Source organism: Thalia democratica, chromosome 8 (genome assembly GCF_965202585.1).
Source record: "Thalia democratica chromosome 8, ktThaDemo2.hap1.1, whole genome shotgun sequence".
NCBI classification, from domain to species: domain Eukaryota; kingdom Metazoa; phylum Chordata; class Thaliacea; order Salpida; family Salpidae; genus Thalia; species Thalia democratica.
Genome location: NC_139172.1, coordinates 10,161,395 through 10,179,978, shown reverse-complemented (window position 1 = coordinate 10,179,978; position 18,584 = coordinate 10,161,395). Strand labels below are relative to the sequence as shown.

The 18,584-nt window shown below is 24.1% G+C and overlaps 1 protein-coding gene across 1 annotated transcript; it reads right to left on the bottom strand.

The window, feature by feature from the left end:
* Positions 1 to 578: 578 nt before the first annotated feature.
* On the bottom strand, positions 579 to 6,329 carry LOC145842903 (bone morphogenetic protein 10-like). Its single transcript, XM_082950377.1, has 6 exons — positions 6,125 to 6,329; positions 4,680 to 4,839; positions 3,027 to 3,189; positions 2,470 to 2,626; positions 2,102 to 2,326; positions 579 to 787 (listed from the first exon to the last, which is right to left on the bottom strand). Exons 1-6 carry the CDS (start codon positions 6,327 to 6,329, stop codon positions 579 to 581), a joined length of 1,119 nt encoding a protein of 372 aa, XP_082806503.1.
* Between the last annotated feature and the right edge of the window lie 12,255 nt (positions 6,330 to 18,584).

The following is an 18,584-nucleotide window of genomic DNA, read 5'->3' as shown; positions in this document are numbered from 1 at the left end:
ACTATTAACTAAAAAATTCAGTTCCAGCTAAAAACCAAAACTGTTAAATAAATATTTTATAGCCAAAAAAATATTACATAACAAGTATTATTTTAAATTTGCAATACAGAAAAATTAGTTTTTTATAAATCTTTGATTGTAGATTAAACAAATTTGATAATAACAAACTCTGCAAAAAGCTTAAAACTTCTTTTTAGTTATAAAAATAATTATTCATAGTTTTATTAGTACAAAAAATAATAAATTAATTTGTTAATGTCTTTAGAATAAAAATTACCTACAACTAGTAACGTGACTTTTAAACATAAAACATATTTATGTTTTATTACTCAGCTTCTCTTTACTACCAAAATTTAAAGTTATTGTTTTATAAAAAAAGCTATTAAAGATAGTATACTTTAAGATTTGTCAGAAAATAGGAAAATCTATTCAGTCTCTGAACAAAAGCTATTAGATATTGAGTTTTCAAACAAATTACAACTCCGCACACAACCCTTTCCTCAAAACTAGCTACCAAGAGCATAACATTCTATAACCTTTGATTGACTATTGCTACAGAGTAAAAAAACATATTAAAATCATCTACAGCCACATCGTTCTACTTTCATTCCACCGTACTGCTTGTTAAATACAATTGAGCCTTCGTCAAGGTATATTATGCTTATGGGCTTCAGTCTCGTAGGTACACAGCAAGCTTTACTAATACTTCGGTGTCGCATTGAGTACATGGTTTGTATAATTGAGTGTCTTGTAACATCGCGAATTCCAGGCGGTACTTTGCAGTGGCCTGAATTTTAAATATTTTTCAGCTTGAAACAGCACTTTTTATAAATTTTTTGTTATTTAAAAAATTTTATTTTAATACATTTTTTTTTTTTCTGAAGCAAAATATATCTTTCCAAACATAAATTTGCTTCAAGTTAAACTATATCTTGTTTTTACTCAAGCGAACTGTTGTTTAGTAAACAAATTTATACCTATTTTTTGAAAGTTTTAAAACAATTTTATCTAATATTTTTTTTTAATAAAAATTTTATATCAATCTAAAATAGTTTTTTGACGCATTTTAACTAATAAGTTACTTAGGTTAAATGTGCAATACTAATCTTTTAAACAATTTTTTATCGGTAGAACAATTTATACTTTTTATTTAGAAGTTTGTTTTCAAATAAAAAATAGACGGGTTTAAAAAACATATTTTGATATATCAAATAAAACTTTATGCATTGCAAATAACTGAGTTTAATGACTTTTAATTCTTGTTTAGATTGAAATATAATAAAGGAAGCTACCAAGTATTTACTATTTGTTTAAACATTAGTTATTAATGTTAACTAAAATTTTAGATAGTTTCATTCTTTTAAAAATACATATTTCAATATAGTTCTTACGGTTCATAAAAACTTATAAAAAACTAAAAACTACTTAAATAAAACTTTTCACATAGTGAAAAAATAAAATTTCTGTTTTTTAAAATATATATATTTTCTTCACGGTTACTGCTGATATTTTGAGAGTAAAAACAAATTATAAGTTTTATTGTTTATAAATAGATATTACAAAATTAAAATTAACGTTGCTTGTTTTTTTATATATTACTGAAGGTAGATTGAAGTTTTATAGTTTTGTTTCTATAAAAAAATCTCAAAAAGACTTTGTTGATCAATAAGTTATAAATTTGTTTATGACTGGGTATTATATAAACCTTTAAAAGTTTTAATCAAATCTCTTATGTACTTTTGATACATTACAGTTTTTTTTTTGTAAATAATTTGTTTAAAGATATACCAATACTTGTTTTTCACTAAATAACCATTGTTGAAAAGTAAGTAAGAGTTTTAGGCAGATTCTTTGTAAAGTAGAATATTCCAGTGAAAAAAAGAATATTTTAAAGTAATAGAGTTTTTATTCACTTAATCAACAATAAAAGCTTTTAAAAATAAAAAGCATTTTTTTTTAATAGTAAATAAAAGCTTTAGAGAGATGCTTTATAAAAAAAGTATGTCAAATAACCAAAATATTTTTTGTAACATAGAGTTTTTTTTTTCATCTAATGCTAATCAACAATAGCAAATGTTAAAAATACAAAGCATCAACTTACCAACGCATTTGTCGGCGGAATATCCGTGAGGGAACTGTATGAAGTTATCGTATCCAATTTCGTGAAAATCCACATACATGCGTGTTTTGTGACATGATTGATTTTCGGCCAACGAACGTTTTGATCGCTTCTTCATTTCCGTATCTTTTTGTATTTTATCCTTTATTTTTGACCTTTCCCGTTCTTTAATTTTCGCAAAAGCTTCTTCTGCTCCTTCTAATCCTTCTGAAAAAGTGCAAAATGAATTGTTAACTCAAATTAAAACAAGTAGCTAAAGCAGTAATAAGTATTTATAAGGTAGGTTTCATTTGGTGTTACAATCAAGGTTACTAACATTGCAGTTAATAAATGCGAACTAAAATACTTACCTATTCTAATACGGGGATTTATATCTGAAGGAACGTGGGGCTTCATAAACTCATTAAATTCTTTATTTTGAACGCGTCCTCGCTTATTAAGATTGTTCGAATACACGATCAAAAGCGGCTGGTTTTTCAGCTTTTCTTGAAAACTTTGCCTTTCTATCTACAATTTTAAAAAGGTGATAAATATTTATTTTTTTGAGCTAAATAATTTTTAAGCTGCATAATGTAAGTTGTATAGACTCATTAAAGGAAGTATTTTTTTTTATCAATTATATAATGTATAATAATTTTTGTTAAAAAAATGCTTTGACAAATAAGGGAAACAAAATACACTGTATTTTAATATCTCAAAAAGCTTTAAATCTGTTCAGTATCAAAAGCTGTTTCGAAAGTTTTAAACAATACAGAATAAAATTAAGCTCTTTTTTTACACTGTGTTTAGTGAGTGCTAGTTTAATAAAATCATGATAACTCATTTTTGTACAAAAAACTAGTCGTTTAATACTTAAGAGTAAGACAATGTTCAAGTCTTATGAGTAAGAACTATTAGCTAGACTTACTTTTTTTGTGACTAAAAACTTTTTGTTAAATGCAGAAATGTCTACTTGAAGTGTGTGTGTAGAATTGTGATGTTGTAACCAGGAGTTAAAAGCCTCAGTTATGTTAACACTAGTAAATTTACCTTCATCTTTACTACTGTCTAAACTTTGTTGACTGAGCAGGCTAAAAAAATAGTTATAATTAAAAACGAATATTCAAAAAACATTTGTTAAAAGTTTTCTAATATAGATCTTAGCGAAACCAATTCGTTGGAATATACAATAACAACAACAATTTGCACAGTACTTTCTTTATTCGACTGGCACACGTTTTTTTCTGTTAAACTATTAACGCAGTTTCACTGAGGTATTTAACAAAGCTTTTCAATTTATTTTTTTCAGTTAAAACAAAACCTTTTTTTAAGTTAGTTACTTGAAAAGCTTTAATGTTTAAATCCGTCGAGCTTTGATATTTTTTTTACGCAGATGAGTGTGCATCAGTTAAATAAGTAAGTATTGTGCGAATTGTTGTTACTTTAATAGTTAATAGCTTATTTTAAAATTTTAGCTGTAATAATGTAATAAAAAATTATAAGCTATTTAACTAAAGAAATAAGTAAATAAAAACGAAAACATGCAAAAAATTTAAAAACAGAAGCCAATTCTCAGAAATAAAGTTTTTTTTTCTGTTCGTCTTCTAACTATAACTATTTTTTTAAACATAACGACTTACTTTTTTATTACTTGACTGTGCTGATCTCTGATTTCAAAAATGGTTACATTAAAGTTTGAAGTATTCAAGTAAATCATCCTGAAAAATTTTAGTTTTTATTTTCTAATTACTATGAACAGTTATGTAGCTCAAAAGATTAATGATAATTGATAGCACATGTTTTTTTAATGACTAATAAGAAAACAAATATACTTTTAAAATAATAAGTGTTTACAATACAATGTGATACTATATATAGAGCAAATAAAGTTAGAGTAAACATTTGTAGTAAGTCGGATTCAAGCTAAATATGGACGTAAACACTCATGCTAATTATTTTTACTTGCGCTTATGATTCATTGTGTTTGCATCTCGAAAAATTCTTATTTTAACGTCGTAAGCTTTAAGTAGGCTTTTAGAAGTAATTTATGCAAAAATTCTGTGAAAATATTTTGTTAAAGGTCAGGTTTTACTTCAACAAAAATTTTGTTATACAGGTTGTTAAAAAACAACAGGTGCAGTCTATTAGACACATGATCACAATTTGTGTTATTTATTTTAATACTTGTTTCACTCATTGTCTAAAAATTTTAAGTGTTCACAATTTTATTTAGGAAATATATTTGTTATTCTGATTTTGTTTGCGCTCATTTTGTTTGGTTTAGAGATGTATAGTTTTATAACTACAAAAAAAGTTTTTGCGGTTAAATAATCCTGTTTTTTTTTTAATAACTTATCGTTAAAAGTGCTACGATAAAATAAACTAAGCTTACTTGTATTTAAAGAATTAAGTTTAAAAAAACAAAAGTATTAAAACTTAATATTGTTCAACATATAAAATATTAATTTTAACAAAATAAAAGTATTAAAACTTAATATTTTTTTTACATATAAATTAAAAATTAATAATATTTTCAAATTCAAGTTAACTTTTTATCCAAAATGTTTTGTCTAATATTAACCTGTACTGTCGTATCATTTCACCGATGATAATTTCAGCTCTTTTAACTTCTTCTCGGTGCTCGATCGTTGAAACTTGAAACTTTAAAATGTAAGACATGACAACAAACTGCTGCCCACGTGCATCCTTTGACTTGAGAATTTTCATTTCGTCGGTTGATGCTAATATATTTGGAATAATTTTATTATTTTAGTTGTATGTATATATGTTTATTCCTAGTTTATATATACTTTTGTAAAGTAGAAATATGTTAAGAAAATAAACTAGTGTATTAGACCTACAACTTAAACAAAATTTTACTCTATTTGTAAATAAACAAAGTTTACAACATGTATAATTACTTGATAGCTTTTAAATGGGTAACAGGTACTGTTCTTTTCGTGAAGTATAATTTTATTCACATAATAGGTCTATGTTTTTAATTGTAATTTTATCTTGTTTCGTAAATTAGTCACAACCTAAAAACTAATTGCTTTTTGTGTAAGTTATAATAAACCTTTTAAATATTATTATTTTTATTGAAAATAAGCTAGTAATCACGTAATTCTACATCTTTATTCAGTTGAAAATCAAAATTTTATTCGTTTGTTTACTTTAAAAAAAAAAGGTAACTTTGAATAGAGAAAGTTTTTTATACCTTAAGTACAACTAAAGTAAGATTAAGTTATAAAAAGCAGTTTAATTTAAAACTGCAAATAATTCAACTAAAATAAATAAATGTACATTTATAACAAAAGTTATAGATTTTAACGCGACAAGATAACTTCAAAAAATATTTTTTTATCTTGTCTAGAATTAGTTTAATTATTTTAAATAAAGAAAATTGAGTAGGTTATAAGAATGATTTAAATGTTTTACATTTATTATTATCTTATATACTTTCAAATTTTACACAATAGTTGATTGTTTATGCTGACATTCGAACTGTAAGAATTGTATTTACTAAAAGCTTTAAAGAAGAATCATAGTTTAACATTTTAAAGTCCAGAAAAATTTACAAGTCATTGAACTATATGTCGTTGTCATAATCAAATAAAACTAATCTTCTTAATAAAAGTTAAAAAAAACTGCAAAAAATAAATATAAGTAACTGAATGTTTACCAAGTTATATTAATTTATTATGTTATGTATTCATTAATTTCTTATTAAACTCGTAGTTTAATCTAAAAAAATTCTAATTAAAACATTTACTTACACTTACTTATGCCTAAAATATAACCTTTATAGTTTATTGCTTAGTAAGTGCAATTAAATGCAGTTTTAAATTATTTCGTAAATTTTAAAACTTTCTTAGAGTTAGTTTTAGCTGTAAGGACTCTTATAACATATTAAAACAACTTCTTAGATTCACATAAGCTAATAAAGGTTAAGTTTTTTAAAAAAATACAAAATTAAATATTAGATTAAAAAATATGTATACAACGATAGTTGAAACTTAAAAAAACCTTGGTTAAAAAAGCTTCTGATCATAGTTGCTGACTGATTATGTCCCGTTTCTTCGTTTTTAAACATAGCAAAAAGCTCGCTGAGAAATTGGCTAGCTTCATCTGCAGGTTCAACTGCCTCATCATCTGACAACTCACTTTTTTCTTCATCGTAAGAGTAATCATCGTAATCGTAATAAGTTTGTTCAATATTAGGCATATACATATCTGTATCACGCTTTACTAGCGATATCTTCTTTTCGGTGTTAACTTTTAGCTGACTTTTTGCTTTTACGAGTTGATTAGCGCTTGATGAAATACTGAAAGTAGAGTTTTGAAATTTAAGTGTTTTAAAAATACAACTTCGCTTGCATCGACATCTCAGGCACAATTTCATATCACAGTTCAGCTTTTGTGACGTAATATTGCAACATCGATGAGCAAGTAGCCGGTTTTCTTTAAGTACTTTTAAGTATTGTTCTCTTCTCGTCAACGTGTTAACTGGATGGGACAGAGAAAAATCCAGAACTAAGAGTTTCAGGAAGACGCAGAAAATTGTAACAAAACGGCTAGAGTAAACATTTATCATTTTGTTTGTTTTTATTCTGAAATAAACAAATATCTATTCAAGCGTTTCTATACAAAATATAAATTAAAAAAGTTCATATTACATACAATATAATAATAATAATAATTAATCCATCATATTTTATTAAATAAGGTTTTTTCATTTTTAATACGCATAATACTTGATGCAAAAGGTAGACTAATTACTTATATAGAGTGTGTATAACAGTAAGAGGCGTTTATATATACTCGCTAAGACCTTATGTTGTCTAAAATGTCTTTAATAAATATAGTCTATCATACTCTGCTTAAAATATAATTTTTTTTATTATTTTCATATAAATATAATATGGTAACGAAAAATAGTTTGATAGAGATTTTTATTTTATCACATATACAGTTTTAATATAAATTTTTTAGTTCGTAAAATAATAATATGTACAAATTAAAGTTATCTAAGCTATATTAAAAGTTTCTTAAGGTTTTATGTAGACAGAACATAGATAGTGATAAAACATGATCCTTATTTATATAAACAGTGCGTATAGACTATTTTATAAACCTTTTTTATATCTAAGTGTAAACTAAAAAGTAAATGCTATTTTTAAATTTACTTACATAACAAAGAATTATAAATATTTACATACTCTATTTTTTACACTGATTGGTTTGTTTTTAATTTACGACTAAATACACAAAAAATCAGAAACTAAACAAAATTTGTAACATAAAACAACAAAACAAATACATTAAAATTGTTTTAAGTGTACTGAATTTTTTCAAAGATGACATTGAGATGTTTAAAAATCTACACATTTTATTTTAAAATGAAAAACTCAGTTTTAACTTTTACAACATAAATTAGTAAAATTATATTAGGGAAATAAGTGTTTTTCTAGCGTTGATATTATTGTTTTTTTAAATTTCGTTATTTTCTTTAATTGTTATATTAATTTTTATTTCCACATTTTTAACACTGAGGCAATTTTTCAATGATTAAAAGCTATATTAATAGTTTTTGTTTCAAAACCTAATATACATTATATTTATAAACTGAAAATATGTATCTGTTTAGTTATTTCTAAGGTTTACAAACATATAAAATACCAAACAGAAAAAAAAAGCTTTATGTCCGACAAGCATCGTTAGCTCTTTTGAAAATATTCTAGATAGAAAAATAAATTTTTGTTTTGTAGTTCTTATTTTCTTCTTAAAAGAAAGAGTATTTAATGATAAAGCAATGTAGAAAAAAAGTAGGTAGTTTATGCAAAGCATATCATTTACTGAAATATTTTTTACATAAAATATTTAAATCCAAACGCTTATTTTTAACATAAGCGACTAAAGTTATGATTAAACTGTCTCTGTAATAAAACTGTAATTAAGTTTTTTAACAAGTTTTAGTATGTTTGATAATAAAAATCTTCGCTAGCATTATAAACCTACTTAACATCCTAATTAAAAACTACTTTAGCGTACAACAAAATAATTTATATGCACAACACTGTGCACCAATGCACACTTCGGTAAACTGATTTAAGTTTTTAAGATACTCAAAAATATTTATCAGTACTTTTATGTCAAGTTTTTTTTATGTTAATAAATAATACATAGTTTTAGCTAAAGTTGATTAACACATAACGTTCTATCTGTGTAAATTATAAACTTGTATTTTTCACTTTGTTTAATTATATATCTTTTAATTATAAGTTACATTGCTAAACTATCTTTTCTTCTTCTATCTCGTTTGAAGAAGTACTACTTTTCTGTTCAAATCTCAAATCTGACAAACTTAGGATTTAATATCTTTTTTTTTTTACTTCAAAGCTTTAGTAAGATGTCTAAAGAATTGAATAAAGAAAAAAATTTTCAAAAATTTAGAGCAGTTGAAATTAATGTTTATAAAAATACTGTTTTCAAAAAAAAAAACACCTTTATTACGAAGGTCGTTAAAATAGTAAGTTGTATTATTTTTTCACGTTTATGAAAATTTAAGTAATCAATGGTTGTTTTTTTGTAAAAAGAGTCATTTTTAAACTATTTAGTTTAAAGACATATTTTACTATAGATTTATATTGCTAATAATTATCATTTTGATTTGTTTAATGATGTACTTCAATAGAACCTGCACTGTATAAAGCATATAAACAGTTGATACACTATTATTATTTATTAATCATTTTTTACAAAATATTTTGCAGAAATAAAAGCAAAAATTAAAATAAACAATTCAAAAAAAAAAAACGTTATGTGTATTGTACATGTAAACTTTAACATTCTAAGAGTAAAAATAAAATTGTTTTACAATTTAAAGAGGCTTAACTATAAAATGATATAATAGATACTTAAAACTATGATGTATTGAAGTATTAAATATATATAACTAAACTTCAATAATCTTACTTAACGAAAGTTATCAAAAAATTCAAGTTAGTTCTGTCATATTGTCATTATTATGTTAAATTTTTCATTTGTTAAGATAATATCTTCCTAATTAAATGTAAAAATATAATTATATTGAAAAAAAAAGAAACACGCTAAAGTAGTAAGCTTTTTGGATTTTTTTAATTGTATTTTTAATGATTTTATTTACCTTATTAATAAAAATAATAATTCTAGATGTCATAACATAATTTTTAGTAAGATAAATTGTCGTTTCTTTTTTAGTTTAAACTAAGTTTTTACATAATTAATCTTTTCTTTTGAACATTTGTTGTTTGAGCATTTGTACATCTATAAAAAAAGCTTGCGAGTCACATAAAATTGAATTTAAGTACGTTATTGTATTTAAAAAATAACACCTTATAAGATGAAATTTTGCAAAACTAAAATTTACAAATATTTATCATTAAACTGATTATACTTAACTACACATAAATTTTATTTGAATTATTTTAAAGTTTTGAGTACTTGTAATTTTTTCTACAAACGGTAACTAAATGAATTTATAATTGTTATGAGTTTGTGAAAAAGCTTTAAAAACATCTTTTTTTTATAAAGTTAAACTTACATGATGTAACGAAACTAAATGTTGTGTTTTATTGTTATGTGAGTTAAATAATACATAAATATGTTATGTAAATTAAATATTTTATTAACTACCAGGTTTCGGTGGCAAAGAGAATATATACTATTAGTAATATACTATTAATTAATTAAAAAAGCTGTAAAATATTTAATTTTTACATTATTAATTAAATAAGCTCTTTACATTTCAGTAAATTCAGCAATCTTTTTTAGTTAAGACAAATAACTATGTTGTTATGTGGTTAAATAATTGTACGAGACCAAAACTTGATTAATAGTTCAATACAGTAACTCGGAGAGTAACTTTACAATTTAAACCGAGGTAAAAATTTTGTAGAACTGTAGCAGGTTAAAACTTAGCTTTTAGATTTTAAAATGATGTTCTATTGTCATACTTACACTTTTTTATACCAAAAACAAACATAAAATTAAACAATGAACATAAAAATTATACAATTTGTTTAACGAAAATAAACATAATTTTGTTCAAGTTACTGTTTAAACTTTCTTAAAAGTTAGCATCTTTGCATAGTAGAACAAACAGAAATTTCGATGACCAGTGAAAATAATTTTTCAATCAGTATATATTTTAGTACGTATCGTCCTTTTTTTTGACAGTTCTGAACGAGTTTTATAACAATGGTAAAAATAGAAAACTAGTCTTTGTACAAAAAAATATTGTTTGCTACGCATAAAGCTTGTTATGTAACAGATAAGTGTAAACATCTTTAAAAGTTTTTAAATCATTGTTTTTAGGCACTAAAAAAATTATATAAATAAATGGCTTAAAATAAGCAAGTTAGTAAATAACGGCTTTAAAAATTTCACTAAACCTATAAAAATATCATGTTAAAGGTTTTTAACAAAGTTTAAAACAAAATTAGTACTACAAAAATGTACTCTTTAAATATAAAAATTCTTAAATGTATTCAGTAAGAGCTAAAGTAAATACATTTAAAAAGTTAAAAGTATATTATCAAAAGCTAGTTATTTAAGAAGTTTATATCAACTTTGAAAAAATAAAAATATTGTTTTCAACAACTAATTACTATTCTTTTTAATCTTGTATGCTTCTTAAAAACAACTATTTCATGTTTCCAAAACCTTTTTATTTTAAAAGACATAGCTCCTATAAATTATTTTTGTTTTACTTATAAAAACAACATCCTAAAATTTTCCTTTTAGAAATTTATTAAGTTGATCTTTAATAACCTTGTTTTTTTTTTTGAAACAACTTTTTTTCATCTAGTTTAAGTATGTATAACACTGTGACTAAACTCAAATACTATCTGTAATCAAAAGTAAATATTATTTTAGCGATTTGAAATTTTTAGGGCATTCCAAATAAAATTCACATATAACAATGTATTGTTTCTAAACATTAGTAAAAAAAACATAATTGCCAAACGAAATAAAAATAAGTAAACGAAAAAGATTTTTCTATATTAAACTGATCACTCACATTCAAGGAAAAGATTCACGTTTAAAATGATAAACTACTTGTTAACAACTAAATGTTTACAGTTAGTTTCTATCTAATTTTTATTTGTGCTATGAATTTCAACTAAGTACTGCTCTTATCAATTCTGGCAGATGTATATTTTAAGTGGACAAATAATTTCCATAGCTGAGTGACGTAAGATAAAGTTTTACACTTAATACTGCATACTTTTAATTTTTAATAAACTTAATGGTTTTTTTAATGGTTGATGTTAAAACTCAGTCAATACTAAATGTTTAAAATATAAGGATAGCATAAATATTGCTTATAATTAGTCAGCTATTTATAGTCTTATCTTTATTTTACTCTAATTTAATATTATGACCTTTCATTTAAATATTTTTAAGCTTTTAAACAAAAGTTTCTTTGATAAAGAGTATAGTTTAAACTTTAAAAACTGGGCAAATTATATTTTTTAAGTTATTTCTTCAATGATTGATTTTTACTTAAGAAGTCTTCTTATTTATAATAAAATTCCATAATATTAGATAATTTATAATATAGCTTTAATGGAACAGCTGTTAAACCCTACATAGTTTATTTTATCAGAACTTCTAACAAGTTGTTTTTATCAGCTCTTGTTCTTAAGCTGATCAACATCGCGCCATATCTAAAGATAATACTAGTTTGAAATCAACTTTTCAATAGCTATATCATTGAAATAGTTTAAAAGTATTGTGTCTGCTTAGTATTGATCTCTAAACGATGTATATATAGTTTAAAAATTAAAAGTTTTTTTAGTTTTTTGGTCGATAGCGCTCGACTTTAAATTGTAGCTAAATAATTATTAAATTATATATTAAACACAAAGATTTAGACGACCGTTTCGTATATAATATATCTCGAAACAGGTCTAAACTGCACGAAGACAAAATTGCACGAAGTTACTAAACTGCACAAGGAGATTAAATTGCACGAAAACAAAATTGCATGAGAACATAAAATTGCACGAAGATACTTTTGCACGAGGGGACAAAATTGCACGAGTTACAATTTTACACGGAGGATCATTTTTGAAGAGTACAGAAAAATAGAATATTAACTAATGAAAACAAAATTAACTGGCTGAGGGTAAGGATTAGGGGTAAGTATGAGATATAAAAAGAAGAAAAAAAACATTATAAAAAAGAAAAGAAAAATAAATAAGTATAAAAATTGATTGAACAAAAAGAAAAAATTACCAACCGAGGGTAAGGGTTAGAGGTAACAGTGATAGTAAAAAAAAAAAATTTAACCCGTGCAAAAGTGTCCCCTCGTGCAAAAGCTTTTTTGTGCAAAATTGACCCTTCGTGCTAAAGTTACTTCGTGCAATTTTATCTTTGTGTAGTTTTGTGCCCTCATGCAATTTTGTTTTCTCGTGCAACTTTTTACGCTCGTGCAAATTTGACAGCTGCCCATATGAGTATATGAAGTAATATATCTCAAATACGAAACGGTCGTGTAAACCTTTTTTTATAAAATCAAATAAATATTTATCTCCAATTTAATTTTTTAAGCACTATCGATCAGAACTTTTTTTTAAAACTATTAATATCACTATATACATTTATTTATTTATAGAACAAACAACAGTTTTATACAGCAGTATCGTATATGAAATATTTTTATCTCATGTATTCCTCAGTAAATCTTAAGTTGTTCCTAAGTAAAACTGATGTTTGTTATATAATTATGAAACAGAAATTTGAGACATGATTCATTCAAAAACATTTTTATTAAGCAGACAAATAAAATCGATTTCAGCTAACACTTATCAACTACTTTTGTTAGCAAACAATTTTAAAATTAAATTTTGAGTAAGTAAACAGTTAAAGGTTTCATCAGAAAATATTCAATTAATACCAATTAGCATAATTAAGAAAAATTAATTTGAGATAGATTAACAGTTTTTAATTATATAATTTTAAACAAATTTATTAGTAATTTAACTAAGATAAGCAAACGCATAAGTAGAAAAATGAAACAAACAATAAATATAACAAAATAAGCGACAAACAACAACCATAACAACTTATAAATATTAGATTTATAACGTACTGTTGTTTACAAAAATTAGGTTTTAACGTTTTTATAGATAAAGGCTATAAAACACTTAAATTATAATCATTACGTGCTTTACTTATAATTGAAAGATTATTATCACTATAATTATTTGCACTATCATAATTGTTTAATAAGTGTTCAGCTATCGCCGAATACCTGTTAGGTAGTTTTTTCAAACCCGTGTCCATCCAACTTCTAAGCTAAGAGATTTTAAAATATGTTGGTCTCTTCTAATATGAAATCTATGGGACGTTTTGCTGGTATACACACTATCATTTAAAAACTTTTAACATTTAAACTTATAAATGACTTCACTTTTTTTAGATCGGCAGTGACATCCTTATAAAATCTATTCAAAGGTTTTCTTGTAAAATGACTAATTATAGGTTGTACTAATCTAAAAGTAGAATTAACAGTGTTTTTGACATTATTTTCAAGAGCTGTTGCTACTTACCTAAATATGGCAGTCTTAAATATATAGGGCAACTACTTGGTCCTTGTTTAAGATGTTTTTTCAATGTAGAGATCGTATTGTTAATTGTTTTACTAATGGTATGTGACGGATAACCAAGAGCTCCAAAAATACTTTTATTTATATCTAATTCTTCCTTAAACAACTTTTTTGAACAAAATTTGTGTGCTCTAAATTCCAAACAGGAAATTAAGCCAATTTTTTGCGATAAAATACAAAATGATTTAAAAGGAATATATTGGCCGGCAAAAGTTGGTTATCTATAAACAGTAGTAAGTCGGTAGATGTACGCAATAAGGTAAGCAATTGAACTACCCATTGTCACTCCATCTATCTGTTTATAGATTTAAGAATTCAAAAAATTTTACTGCCATGTTTACAAGACTTAGACAAACATCTTTTGGAATAAAAGAAGCTGTAATATCAGAATTTTAGAGTTCATTTAAACATATGTTGATAGTTTCATCGACTGGTACATTAGTAAAGAAGCTTTTTATGTTAAAAGAACACATATTATTTGGTATTAAAGCATTTTTTCTTGTGACTCTAACGAATGAAAAAAAAAATGCAAAACTTTACCTTAAATACATTACTTCAAATGAAATAATATGTGTTCAACAGCTCTTCAGTTTGTTTATCATAATAGTATCTAAAAACATAAATCAAAATGTACATGAAATTAAGCAAAAAAAACTTTAAGGATTTTACGTCACTATATAAGTCATTAAAAAATTTAAGACACACTAAGTGCATAAACGTTCAAAGTTATTTAAAATAAAGGTTTGAAAATAATTTAAATTATATTATAAATAGTATTTATTAGATTATATAATAAACTAAAAAATTAGACAACCGTTTAGTAAATGAGATATATGGATAGCTGTCAAATTCGCACGAGCGTACGAAAATGCACGAGGGCACAAAATTGCACGAAGAAACTTTTGCACGAGGGGACATTTTTGCACAGGTTGAGTTTTTAATTTTATAATTTTTTTATAAATTAAAAATTTTAATTTTTTTCATTGTAATCCTTTACCCTTACCCTCGGTCGGTAACTTAGTATTTTTTCTTATTGTTACTATTGTTTTTTTTTTTATATAGCTTATACCGTAGGTCAGTAACTTAATTTTTTTTTACTATTATTATTGTTTTTTTTTGTAGTATTGTTTTTTATTTTTTGTTTATTTTGTTTTGTTTCTTTTTTTACTATCACTAACCCTTACCGTCAGTCGGTATTTTTATTTCTTTTTAATTATTTTTTTAATAATAATTTTTATTAGTTATTTTTTTTTTACTATCAGTAATACCTCGGTAAGGAACTTTTTTCTTTTTTTTTCATTTATTTATATTTAATAATTTTTTTCTGTTTTTTTACTCTACAAAAATGACCCTCCGTGCAAAATTTTAACTCGTGCAAAATTGACTTTTGGTGCAATATTGTCTTCGTGCAACTTTGTCCCCTCGTGCAAAAAATTCTTGGTACAATTTTGTCTTCGTGCAGTTTAGACCCGTCCCCATTTGTGTATATATATATATATAATTTATTGAAATGGCGATTTTAAAAATTCTGGTACATACGTTTCATAAAGCTTTAGTTTTTCAAAAAAGCTCTAATCATCAGCCAGTTAAATTCAAAATAAAAAGCACTGTACTAAACAAAGATACAAAAGTTATGCAAAAAAACAAAAAAATAGTATGACGTAATATACATTACAAATATTAAGCTAAAGTTAAAAAAAAGTATATTTGAAAGTCATGGAAAAATTAGGTTATTTTAAAATTTATTTAAAATACTACTATGTAAACAAAGTATGTACCAGAATTTTTAAAATCGCCATTTCAATAAATTATTTAAAAGCCCTTCAAGTGGGCTCAGTAGGAGGTGTTTAAGTTTAAACATTAACCTTATTTTATATATAAATAAATATATATATATACATTAAAGGTTTTATAACAAGTTCTGATCGATAGCGCTCGACAAATTAATTTGGAGCTAAATATTTATCTAATTATATAAAAACTATAATTTAAACAGCTGTTTCACACATTGAAATGTAAAATTTCATGTGATCGTCAGTAAGTTACAGTTTATTATAATAGTGAACAGAAATTTCGATTTTAAAATTTTTATAATGATTGTGACGTAGTAATAGTACAGTTTATTGTACGATTAGCTGAGTTTGAAATCGCTGTGAATGTTATTTTATGCTTTTTAGGAAAGTTTAAAAAGGTTATTTTGGAAAAATGTTTTAAGCTATTAGAAAAAATTTTTTAGACTGTTGGGAAAAAATGTTATAAAGTACTCGTGTTTGCCGCTTCGATTTTATTTTGTTTTAATATTTAGTTGGTTTTAATTACTTAATCGAAGTTAATCAAATTAAAGTGAAATGTCTAAACTTCAAATTGGCATGTTTACCAAGAGTTATTTAATTTTTACCCCTAGTTCATCGAAAATTGGCAATTTTACCATTTATTACTGACTTTTTCAATTAACTTTAAACCTTAAAATAATAACTTGATTTTTTTTAGGTAAAGATTTGTTTTGTTAAGTTTTTAACTTTGTTTACATAGTAGTATTTTAAATAAATTTTAAAATAACCTAATTTTTTCATGACTTTCAAATATACTTTTTTTTAACTTTAGCTTAAAAATTTAAATAGCTTATTGATTAAAATACTTTTTGTGTGATAAAAATTAGGAAAAGCTAAATAGTATAAGTGCAATAGGGAATATTTTTTTTTAACCTTTTATCTACGCTTGTTATACTTTACTAAGCCGTGATAGCTAAACTTAAGTTATTAAAAAAGTGTAAATAATAATTTACAAATATTAATCCATGTTTGTAATTAAAAATTTACTGTAAACGAACTTGTTTACAATACAAAGTCTATTAAACCGAGCTTTAATATTAAATTTTAGAACTAAAAATTCTGCTTTTTTTTTTGGAAACCATAAACTGTTTCAACTAAATAATTATATAAAAAAAAGACTTGTTATACTATTGAAGATATAAATTTCTAGCAAAGATACTAATTTGAATATTGTTTTTAACAGAACTTGTTTATTTTTATACTGATCATATTTTGTCTTAAATTTTATACACTACACTAGTAATATTACAACTTGATTAGGCTTTTAAAAGTTAGTTCTTTAAATCATGGGAAACAATTTAAAAATGTTTCTTAAACTATTTATGGTACCATAGATAATAAATTAATGAGTTACGAATTTAAATAATGTTAACGAAATAAAAGTGTTTTGAAAAACAAAACACAATAACAAAATTTTAAATACAGTAACCTCTCGGATCTTTACGCACTCGTGACGTTACGCACTCTCGTTTAGTTACGCATTTCAGAATTCTATAAAATTCAGAAAATAAAAAAATTATTTTTTTTTAATATTGCACAAATTAGGTTTAATGTATATTTTTAAATTAAAATATGTTTTTGAATGCTAACACACCTTTCTATATCTTTAGACTTTGTATTTTTTTTCCTGGACTAATTGATAGACATCTAGTTATACCTCAGTATATCAGAAGTTTTGTTAACAAAAAGAGATTAAATCAAGATTCTGAAATAAACATGACTGTCTTTAATAATGAAAGTATAATGAAATAATGAGAGTTTAAAATACAAAGAAATAAAACAGCAGTCTTGCCCTATATATTAATAAACACCATTTAATAATTGTAAAGAAATGCTTAATCATAAATTGAGTTTGCTAACTAAAATAGAATATAAATGTCACATATATATAAAGATAAAGATAGTTTCTACTTATTATTGAAATAGTAAAATTAATTATACTTGTATTATTATTATTTTATAGAAATTCAAGTCCTTTTTTTAGTATATGTATAGTTTTATCTGTTGTTTTCATATTTATAAATGAAGTAAACAAATAGTTAAAAGTGGGAAAGTGCCCAGTCTGCTTTTAACTAGAAGCAATATTAAAAAAACAGCTCTTATAGTGAGTATATTTGGTACCTCTCGTTTCTTTACGATCTCTCATATCTTTACGCACTTTTTCTGTGGACACAATGTGCGTAAATAAGCGAGAGGTTACTGTAGAAAAAGTTTACTTTCATTACGCTTGAAATTTACTTTAAAAAATTCTGACACTTTTTTAGATATATAAGTAAAAATTTATTATAGTAAGCTTCAGCAACAAAATTTAAAGAAATACTTATCATTTAACAAAATATTTAATTTTTTCGCACATTTATGGTCATTTTAAATTTATTAATAATTTTCAACTTAAAATAAAGTAAGTTTGAATTTTTTTTTAATATCGTCCTCTACTTGTTAATAGTTAGTAAAGTACATAAGCAAGTAACCTAAATTATCAGTTCATACTAAGAATAATTTTATATTTATTTTAATTAGTTGAGTATAATCTAAATAAACATTAATTAAAGTTATTCATCGTTTTATATTAAAGTGCTCGATTGTCTTAAGAAGTTCTAGTCAACCTAGAGCATTTATTATTGTTAAAAAGAAGTATATATACCTAAGAATAATTAAAGTATTTATGGTAAAACTTTTAAACTCTACAAGTTAAGTAAATGGATGTTACTAGTTTTGACTGCTCTAAAATTTGATTTATTTAAAAAAGCAATTTGTAAAATTATATTTATAAAGTCTGAAAACACTAAATTTCAATTCATAAACAATTTCATTACTTTAGTTGCATTCTATAACATATTTTTAGGACTTTTTTCTTATAAATATGTTATCAATACTAAAACTATCAATATTTAACTGTTGAAGATTATAATATACACTTAAAAAATACTGACTACTCGTTTAAAAATAGGACTATTTTTAAAGCTACTTAGGGGTTGATCAGGAAGGGTTCTTTCTCTT

Bases quoted from the DNA above. Each gene is read 5' to 3' on its own strand.
- LOC145842903 (XM_082950377.1), bottom strand. From the start codon at position 6,329: ATGTATATGCCTAATATTGAACAAACTTATTACGATTACGATGATTAC. The intron at 2,627-3,026 runs GTAAGTCTAGCT...TTAAAATTGTAG, and splicing joins AGTTTTTAGTCACAAAAAAA to ATAGAAAGGCAAAGTTTTCA. The intron at 2,327-2,469 runs GTAAGTATTTTA...GCACTTTTTCAG, and splicing joins AAATCCCCGTATTAGAATAG to AAGGATTAGAAGGAGCAGAA.